Source organism: Xenopus laevis, chromosome 7L (genome assembly GCF_017654675.1).
Source record: "Xenopus laevis strain J_2021 chromosome 7L, Xenopus_laevis_v10.1, whole genome shotgun sequence".
In the NCBI taxonomy this organism is placed as follows: domain Eukaryota; kingdom Metazoa; phylum Chordata; class Amphibia; order Anura; family Pipidae; genus Xenopus; species Xenopus laevis.
The window spans coordinates 21,034,971-21,045,561 of NC_054383.1; the positions used below are offsets into that span (position 1 = coordinate 21,034,971).

General features: G+C 41.7%; 1 protein-coding gene across 4 annotated transcripts in view; it reads right to left on the minus strand.

Moving 5' to 3' along the window:
- The window catches only part of blnk.L (B cell linker L homeolog), a 163,774-nt gene extending 154,190 nt beyond the window's left edge, over positions 1-9,584 (minus strand). For 2 of the 4 annotated variants that reach the window (XM_041568410.1, XM_041568408.1), the window contains exon 1: positions 9,461-9,584. In XM_041568410.1, the coding sequence (XP_041424344.1) occupies positions 9,461-9,535 (75 nt within the window). In that variant the 5' untranslated portion in view covers positions 9,536-9,584. The remainder of the gene's footprint in view (positions 1-9,460) is intronic. The other 2 variants (XM_041568409.1, XM_041568407.1) reach the window with 1 other exon arrangement.
- Between the last annotated feature and the right edge of the window lie 1,007 nt (positions 9,585-10,591).

Sequence of the window (10,591 nt, forward strand, 5' to 3'; positions counted from 1 at the left end):
ATGCGATATGAAACGTTTCTGTTCTATAACGATTCACACTTCCTTAATTAACTTAGCTGTGAACCACCTCTTTAAAGGGGAACTCTGCCTTCCAAACCAAAATTTGCTAAAGAGGCCCATATAACACAGAAACCCCTAATATATCCATCACCGTTATCGGTTTCTTCAAAAAGTATGAATAAACGCCATTTTCAATGCTGAAATCCAGCTGTTTAACAGTTCTTCTCTTTCTGCATCATTTGAAATCCTGGCAGGGAAGGAGGGACTAAACACTGATGTTACAAATTGTAACAACTTCTCCACAGCTTACAGACAGCATGCAGGAACTACATAACCCACAATGCATTGCACTGGGATGTTCCTTTCCGTATTGAAATCACGTGTGCAGGGAATTGTGGGGTTTGGAGGAAGCAGGCTGAGGATGGACCAGATTGCCCATTGTGGAAATGGTGGCTGATCTGTATGTTCTGTGAGCAATTTTAATACAATGCTAATTAGCATGTAGAATACGAGTGATTGAATGTTTCTTTCCCCTACTAAGTCATCTTTTACAGGTACCATGCTTTTGAGCTATTTGAGCTTCTGAGCACTCTTGGTTGTCACAGCTGTGCTGGTAAGTAGTGTGAGCGAGACTCTGGAGAAGCTACTCTGGGTTTCTATCCACTTCTCTTTCAACTTCTCTTTCAGTGGAGTTGGTTTTCTCCTTTCAGGTGGAAGTGTCATTACTTTGGTGTGGGTTTTGCCTCTAAAGAGTCTTGTTTCTTCTTTTTCTCTGGCAGTCCATTTCCTCTGAAGAAATAGAGTTCACAGGTTTTCTACAAGGGGTTATCTGTTCACCTGTAGAGGTTTCATTCTTCTAAGTTTTATCTGGAATAGATTACACTTGGCCAGGTGTCTTTATGTGGAACAATTACCCTCCCATCGGGGGTATATTAGCTTGCTATGTCCCATTACGTATGACATGGAGTTGTCCAGTGAAAAAGGAAAATGATATCATACTTACCGTGATTTTCCTTTCATGGACAACTCCATGTCATAGTTGCCATCCCTAGTTTCTAGAAGCTTATTACGAGACACCGGATTTGGGGGTGGGGTTGGGCTTTTAAAGCTTTGCGGAGGGTCCTTCTGACGGGAGCACTGGGGCGGGGGCTATCCCCTTACGTATGACATGGAGTTGTCCATGAAAGGAAAATCACAGTAAGTATGATATAATTTTCCTTTTTGTGCTTTACTCTCCCCATGTTATCTTGAATCCAGTGGTACACAGGGCCATCTAAACAACATATAAAGTCTTAGGCAGATTTGAAATCCAGGGCTCTGCTACACTCAAAAAAAAAATGATGGATTAATAATACAGCATAGGAACTGGAAGAGCAACCATCACGAATAGCATATTTAAAAGAATGCATAACAGTAAACACCAAAGAGAGCAAATTAATATATATATAGTTAATAAAGTACCCCCTATTGTAAAATATAAAGATATTATAAGTCGCCGAGGAGTCACCGAGTCACTGAGCACACTTGAGAAAGGGCCAGGTGCCCGAAACATGTTGTGTGGCAATGGAATAAAAGCCTAATTGCAGTTAATCTGCGTTTGTGAGTGTTTACAAACTTCGTTGCAAAGTGAATCTATAAGGGATGCCAGAGGCGGAGCATCCAAGGAACCACCATAGGAATCGTCTGAATTTAACGCTAATCAGTGTAAAAAGCCTTTTTGTGTTGAATATATATATATATATATATATATATATATATATATAAACACTTGACTATCCATCTAATACAGCATATATAACAGGAACACTGGCCATCCAAATATATAAGAGGAACCATAATCATCCTATAAAGGTTTATAAGAACAGTCATGAAACTGCACAAATATAACAGGAGCTTTAACAAGAAATTTTCTTGGGCTCGGATTTGTGGCGAGGGGCCTAGGGCGGCAAAATTTTAGGGGCAGCATGCTGCCCAGCCGCACCCTAAAGTGTATGGGGAACTCATCGTTCCCCAGAGCTATGACCAGGGCTGGTCCTATCAAATGTGGGGCCCAATTGGGACCATGTTGGCGGGGCCCCTAGACAAAGGGGCCGATTCACTAAGCTCGAGTGAAGGATTCGAATGAAAAAACTTCGAATTTCGAAGTATTTTTTGGGTACTTCGACCATCGAATTGGTTAAATTCGTTCGAATTCAAACGAAATCGAACGAATCGAAGTAAAAATCGTTCGACTGTTCGACCATTCGATAGTCGAAGTACTTCCCCTTTAAAAAAAACTTCGACCCCCTACTTCAGCAGCTAAAAGCTACCGAAGTCAATGTTAGCCTATGGGGAAGGTCCCCATAGGCTTGCCTGTGATTTTTTGATCGAAGGATTTTCCTTCGATCGTTGGATTAAAATCCTTCGAATCGTTCGATTCGAAGGATTTAATCGTTCGATCGAAGGAATAATCCTTTGATCGTTCCATCGTACTATCTACGCTAAATCCTTCGACTTCGATATTCGAAGTCGAAGAATTTCAATTCGAGGGTCGAATTTCGAAGTATTTTTAACTTCGAAATTCGACCCTTAGTGAATCGGCCCCAAAGTGTTGCTGGCTACTGACACACCAAGGGGCCGATTCACTCAGCTCGAGTGAAGGATTCAAATGAAAAATACTTTGAATTTCGAAGTATTTTTTGGGTACTTCGACCATCGAATGGGCTACTTCGACCTTCGACTACGACCTTCGACTTCGATTCGAACGATTCGAACGAAAAATCGTTCGACTATTCGACCATTCGATAGTCGAAGTACTTTCCCTTTAAAAAAAACTTCGACCCCCTACTTCGGCAGATAAAACCTACCGAAGTCAATGTTAGCCTATGGGGAAGGTCCCCATAGGCTTGCTAAACTTTTTTTTGATCGAAGGATTTTCCTTCGATCGTTGGATTAAAATCCTTCGAATCGTTCGATTCGAAGGATTTAATCGTTCGATCGAACGAAAAATCCTTCGATCGATCGAACGAACGTTTAGCGCTAAATCCTTCGACTTCGATATTCGAAGTCGAAGGATTTCAATTCGAGGGTCGAATTTCGAAGTATTTTTTACTTCGAAATTCGACCCGTAGTGAATCGGCCCCCAAGTATTTAGGAAAATAAGAAAGGAAAGGGGCAGACAAGGTAAGAGAGTGAGAGGGATGAAATAGGGACACATAATAGGGGCACACAGGGTAAGAGAGAGAGGGAGGAAATAGGAGAGTGGACTGGGCCAATTAGTTTGGGGCTGGGCCGATTCAGCTTGGGAGCAGGCTTGACAAAGGCCTTGGTGCCGAAACGTTGGGGCCATTCTCATTTTTCTGGTAGGTGTATCCTCTTCCTTGCTGATTTCTTGCTTGCTACATGAGACTAATGGGTGATTGATTTTCTATGCTACTTTTTAACATTGTATAAATTGCGCCATGTATTGTATGGCATTATCCATGTAAAATGTTTTCTTGAACAATAGTAAAAATTATTTTTTCAAACCACCCTTATGTCCAATTGTTTTGTTTTGAGTGTGCAAACATTTTGACTTTGGATTGGGGGCAGGCAAGACCTATCAAGGTTGGAGGAAAGCTGGGCCTATGAGAGTTGGGGGCAGGCTAGACCTATGGATTTGGGGATGGGCTGGCTTATCAGAGTTGGGGGTGGGCTGGACCTATGGATTTGGGGATGGGCTGGACTCTCAAAGTTGGGGGCAGGCCAGGCAGCATCATGTGCTGAGGGAAATATTATCTGTGCTGCCCTGTGGTGCGGGGCCCCCCAGAGGTGCGGGGCCCTATTGGGCCCAATTGGTCCAATAGGCCTAAGGCCGGCCCTGGCTATGACGCACACTTGCGCAGGGAGGGGGAATGGTGCGCGGCGATATCGGGCGCTAGGAACCAGAGGCTTTGGGGCGCCTGGGAGAGAAAACCACCGCTGCCCGTCCCTGTTTGCTCTGGCCAGACAGACAATGTCCAAGAATAAGCCAGTCTTATACAATATTGATATTTTACCCAGACTCATACAGAAGCACATGCACACACAGCCATTTTTAATCCTGGCACATAGAAGTGAAGGGGTTATACAGTTTATTATGAAACTGTACCCCCCCCCAAAAGAATGGCTGCACACTCATTTAAAAGGATTCGGTCCTGATTTTTATGGTTTACTTTTTATTTCTAAATGACACTGTTTACATTGCAAATGATTCATTCCACTATTTAAAATGTTATTCTTGAACCAACAAATGTATTTTTTTTAGCTGTAATATTGGTGTGGAGGCAGCCATCTTAGTGCATTGTGCCTGATCCTGAGCCAGCACTTCAGAATGGAACTGCTTTGAGACAACTATTGTTTCTCTCCGTCCCATTGTATTATACCACAACATGGGTTGTGTTTGCAGTGTAGCAGTAAATAATAACTGAAGTCACAAGATCACAAGTCACGTGACCTAAGGGCGCCTGGGAAACTAACAATAGTTCAAGCCCCATGTTAAATTCAAAATTAAATATGAAAAATCTGTTTGCTTTTAAAAAATGTTTTTCAGTGCAGAATTCTGTTGCAGCAGCGCTATTAACTGGCGCGTTTTTTTAAAAACACATGTTTTCCCATGACAGTATCCCTTTATTCTTCTCCCAACAGCAAATTTTGGCTGCTGTGATTGTCCCTTATTTCCGTCCCACTGGAGAAAATGCAAATTGCCATTGGGTAAACCCTTTGGCTAATGGCACTTTCTCCAGCGGCGTTTGAAGAAGTATGTCTCCACCAGACAATTTTGTTCAATTTACCGTCACTTTGCCTATGCAAAACAGCAAGCCTGGGAAGGAGTGTTTGCATAAAGGGGCTATACTGGGCTGGAGAATAAAACTCTCTTCCTATGTTACAGACTCTGCTCTTTGCACAGAAATTGTACTTTGTTCGGCAAAAAAAATCAGGTGGAAAAATTCAATTTTAGTCAAAATTAAATGCATAAATATTAAACTCCACTTATTTGCATGTAATATACAATAATTTTAAACTAAAAAATTGAAGCAATTTGCATTTCTGACTTTCGCCTATATGTCTGCATATGGCAATGAATATTTCTATATTCCCTTTACAGGTATGGGACCTGTTATCCAGAATGCTCTGGAACTGAGGTTTTTCAGATAACGGATAATACATAGGGGCAGATTTACAAAATTCGAGTGAAGAATTCGAATGTAAAAAAATTCGAATTTCGAAGTATTTTTTGGGTACTTCGACCATCGAATTGGTTAAATTCGATCGAATTCGATCGAATTCGAACGATTCGAACGATTCGAAGTAAAAATCGTTCGACTATTCGACCATTCGATAATCGAAGTACTGTCTCTTTAAAAAATACTTCGACCACCTACTTCGGTAGATAAAACCTACCGAAGTCAATGTTAGCCTATGGGGAAGGTCCCCATAGGCTTGCCTGTGATTTTTTGATCGAAGGATTTTCCTTCGATCGTTGGATTAAAATCCTTCGAATCTTCGATCGATCAAACGCAAGGATTTGCGCAAAATCGTTCGACTTCGAACGATTTTAGTTCCCAGTCGAATATCGAGGGTTAATTAACCCTCGATATTCGACTCTTGATGAATCGGCCCCATACTGTAATTTGGCTCTTCATACCTTAAGTCTACTCGAAAACCATGTAAACATTAAATAAATCCATTAAGCTTTTTTGTCTTCATTAAGGATTACTTATATCTCAGTTTGGATCAATTGCAAGGTACAGGTATGAGATCTGTTATCTGGAAACCCATTATGCAGAAATCTATGAATAATGGAAAGGCTCCCATAGGGGTAAATTTATCAAAGAGTGAAGTTCCGCCACTAGAGTGAAATTCCGCCACTCTCAATTCATTTCTATGGGATTTTGAAAGGCGTATTTATCAATGGGTGAAAGTGAAAGTTCACCCTTTGATAAATACGCCTATAAAAATCCCATAGAAATGAATGGAGAGTGGCGGAATTTCACTCTAGTGGCGGAACTTCACTATTAACTTCACTCTTTGATAAATATACCCCTTAGACTCTTTAGACCTTTATTCAAATAATCCAAATTTTTAAAAATGATTTCTTTTTTTCTCTGTAATAATAAAACAGTAGCTTGTACTTGATCCCAACTAAGATATAATTAAACCTTATTGGAAGCAAAACCAGCCTATTGTGTTTATTGTATTGTTTACATGATTTTCTAGTAGTTTTAAGGTATGAAGATCCAAATTACGGAAAGATACATTATCCGTATTTGTACTGTTTTATTACAAAGTAAAAGGAAACAATTATAATAAAATAATCAAAATTGGGAGACGGTCATTGGTAATTTGGAGCTTTCTGGATAACAGGTTTCCAGATAACGAGTCTCATACCTGTATTTTAATCTACAGTTATTGAGGATACAATCTAGTTACTAACTTACTGTATGCAGAGATTCTCCCAAATGCTATCCTAGATCCAAAACGGAAAAGGCATTCTATTGAGCGATGCTTTAACCTCTAGTTCAGACATATGTGAGGGAGAGCATGTTATTTTTAACTTGACCCCCATTATGGGTGGGATTTCTGATCCTGGGAACTACGAGTTCCCTAGGGACATTTGGGAATAGAAAGCATTCCACTGCTGACTGCGAGGCAAGAATAAAGTGTAGTAACTGGGAAATTATAATAACTGTTTCCATTGGCCTGCTTGTTGTTTCCAGGAAACATTAAAATGCCAGTGGAACATCTTCAGTTTCCGTAACCCCTAAAGTCTATATGTAATATGCTCTGTGCTGATGTACTGAAAGAGTGTTAATTATTTGTAGTGTTAAAATAAAAAAATGTGGATAAATATATAACCAGAGGGATTGGCAGCTGTGTATCAAATGTACAAAAGTTGATCAAAACTTCAGTTTCCCCGTTATTGTATTTCTGCAGGGGGATTCTCTTCCTCTTTCATCCTGAACACGGCGCATTACACCTGTCGTGGTATTAGCAGCACATTGACCAGGGTAGAAGTGAGTGTGCCAGTATGATTTGTTTTATTGAAATGAACTGTTTAGAGAAAATATAAGCTGTAAGGTGTATTGTTTACATTTCTTTTTAGTTTTTAATTTATTAAATCTGTTTCCCTTTCAAAATAAAACATGCAAAAAGGTACCTGGTATCAATGTTGGACTTTGGGGGTCTGGGCCCTCTGGGGTTGGCACATAAGGGGCCCCCCAGAGATCCCGCTCCCCCCCTCTGCCAACCCAGGGCCCCCCGCTGCAGCCGCAAACCCCTCTGCCCCCCTTCCCTGCAGCCAGTGTGTACCTTCTTATATTTTCATGCTGTTGTGATTATGCGGGGGCAGGTCAGGGAGTAGTGCACAGTCTCAGGGGGCTGTCAGTTCTCACCGGCCAAGTCCAACCCTGCCTGTTATCCTTATTCCTATATTGGGGTCATACCACTTCCCTCCATTAAGGGCCTCTCTAAAGCAAACAACTGCAAATGCACAATTGTTATGAACCATAAGAGTCCTTTCTGTTTGAACTCCAAGTGGAGGTGGCCACGCTGGGGCACACACAAGCACATATTGAGACAGTACGATATGCGCATGTGTGTTTCAGCATGGCCACCTGCACCGGGAATAGGTGCCTGACCTTTCTTGCAAAACTACTATTGCCCTGGACAAAAAAAGTGCAAGAATAACTGTTCCCCTTAGTCTTTGTTCAAGTTCACTTCTGGGCCTGCACCCACCAGTGCTCCCTAACTTGCTTAGGTCTGGATTGGGTTTCAAAATAGGCCCTGGCATTTCAAGTACACAAAGGCCCATCCCCCCCCCCCCCCCACCAGCCCAGGACCATGCCTAGGGTGCAAATCTGGGGGTGCCAGGCATGCAATTGCCTTAAGAGACACTACTTAGTACGTAGCTATCTTTCTGTCTGTCTGACTGTTACTGATAAAGCGGAAACCAAGAAATGTTATTGTGGTCTTTGAATACTGGTGTTTGATGCACTAATCCCTTGTATGTCTAGTGCAGTAGGAAAGGACATTCTGCCTGTTAAACTGTATAAATTCTATTATGTGTAATTTTCAGTAAAATTGAAATTCTGCGTAGATATGGGAAAGAATAAGGAAAGGTAAAATACAAATACAGTTCAAGAAATCCATAGCAAATTGTGTAATTAAAGTATGGTGTTTCAGGATGGGGGCATGCAACTAACAGTTTAGAATAGGTATTAAAAATGACCTTTCCTTCTCCTATAAGTTCTCTGCCTCCTACCCCATGTCAGGTCCCCTCTCTCCACTCTTATGCTGGCTGTTCCTGGCTGAAAGGGACTGTGCTCACCTATTGCAAGTGCACGCACTAAGGCATTGGAGGTGACTTGAATAACCAGGTTGCCTAGGGCATCTGGCCGGCCTTGCCTGGCACTGCACCAACACAATAAAGGGTAGGACTGCATGGACGTTTTCGGCGCGATCAGACGTTCTGACTAGCGCCGGATTTAGTGAGCGTGCGCCCGCTTACCCCCCTCCGGTGCAAGCGCTCATGTGCGCCTGCACCAGAACGCTGCCAGAGCGCTGGGGAGCTGTGCCCCTAATATTCTGCCGCCCTAGACCCGGGCCTTTGTGGCCTCGCCACAAAACCGTGCCTGACTGCGACAAAATGCATGCGACAGAAATAAGGAAAGAGATAGAAATGTTGGATTAAGTCACAGAGTTAATCCGACGCAACACGACTGTCGGATGCAGAGGTTCGCTGCATCTGCATCCGAAAGTCCTGGTGCGTCGGATCGCGGCGAAAACGTACATGTAGTCCTACCCGAATTGTGACTGTCCATGGCACATTACAGTGGCCTCTCTGGCATTTGGCAGAATCCATATTGCCTGTCTGGGCATGTTTGTACCTCTGAATGATGCACAATTTTGGGGACAGGTGTTGAGGGGGGACATTATGTGCTTCCTCTGGCCAGCCTCCTGGGAATACAGTGTTGACGTTCACAGGCAGTGCTGTATCCATGGGGAAAAACACAGATATCTGCACCCTTATATCTCTAGCCTGTTGAATGTTTATATATCACCTCTCAGACTGACGTGCTGGTTACATGCTCAATGTGGCAGCCAGAGGTGTATTGATGATACTGAGTTCAGTGCTGATATGTGAGTGATACATAAAGAACAGGCAGCTTTTTATAGACATACTGGTAAATTTTCTATTATAAAAAATAGACTCTGCAGAGAGGGGCTTCCCCCCCCCTTTAAAATAAAAGCAGATTTTACAAAGAACTAGGAAAAGTAATAGGTTATAGAAAAGTGAACAGATCTCTTCCATATTGCTAAGAGCACAGCGGCAGGGAACAGAAGTTGGTAATTAGAAACCATAAACAAAACTTCTTTCCTTGTAAACTAACTTAATTTCCTTGTACAGTTAAAGGAATAGAGACCCAAACTCAGACAGAGGCAGAATAGCTTATATACACACCTGCTTTAAATATTCCATCACCTGCGGTGTAGTCCAGCTCTCAAACTCTTCCCGAAGGGGCAACTTGCAAGCCATTGTATAATCCGGAGCATCAGTGTGTGCTGCTAACTTCCAGATTGTGGCCGTGCTCCTCGGCTTCTACTGATTTACTAATAATCAAAGAGGAAGTACTGACAGACCATTAGCTGAGTGTAACTTAACTCATGCCTTGCCACAGCTGCTGGAATCGAGCAGGAAGGGATGGAATACAGAAAGAGCAATAGTGATATTCCTTTTTTTTTTGAGTTTTCAAGATATTGTGGAAAATGTGTTTTTTTTTTATTAAACAGATATTTTTTTCTTATGTCACTCACTGGACATTGGTGTGTGTCTGGGGGGAAGAAATTATTTAAAGAGTTTATCCTTAGTACTTAAAGGGGTGGTTCACCTTTAAATGAACTTTTAGGATGATGTAGAGAGTGATATTCTGAGACAATTTGCAATTGGTTTTCATTTTTTATTATTTGTGGTTCTTCAGTTATTTAGCTTGCTATTCAGTAGCTCTGCCGTTTGCAATTTCAGCAATCTGGCTGCTAGGGTCCAACTTACCCTAGCAACCATACATTGATTTCAATAAGAGACTGGACTATGAATAGGAGAGGGTCTGAATAGAAAGATGAGCAATAAAAAGTAGCAATAACAATACATTTGTAGCCTTACACATATTAGATGGGGTCAGTGACCCCTATTTGAAAGCTGGAAAGAGTTTAAAACTTTAAATAAGAAAAAATGAAAGCCAATTGAAAAGTTGCTTTGAATTAGCCATTCTATAACACACTAAGGGGACCATTTACTTAGCTCGAGTGAAGGAATAGAAGAAAAAAAACTTCGAATTTCGAATGCTTTTTTTGCTACTTCGATCATCGAATTGGCTACCTCGACCTTCGACTACGACTTCGACTTCGAATCGAACGATTCGAACTAAAAATCGGTAAACTATTCGACCATTCGATAGTCGAAGTACTGTCTCTTTAAAAAAAACTTCAACCCCCGACTTCGCCACCTTAAACCTACCGAGGTGCGATTTTAGCCTATGGCGAAGGTCCCCATAGGCTTTCTAACAATTTTTAGGTTGAAGAAAAATCGTTCGTT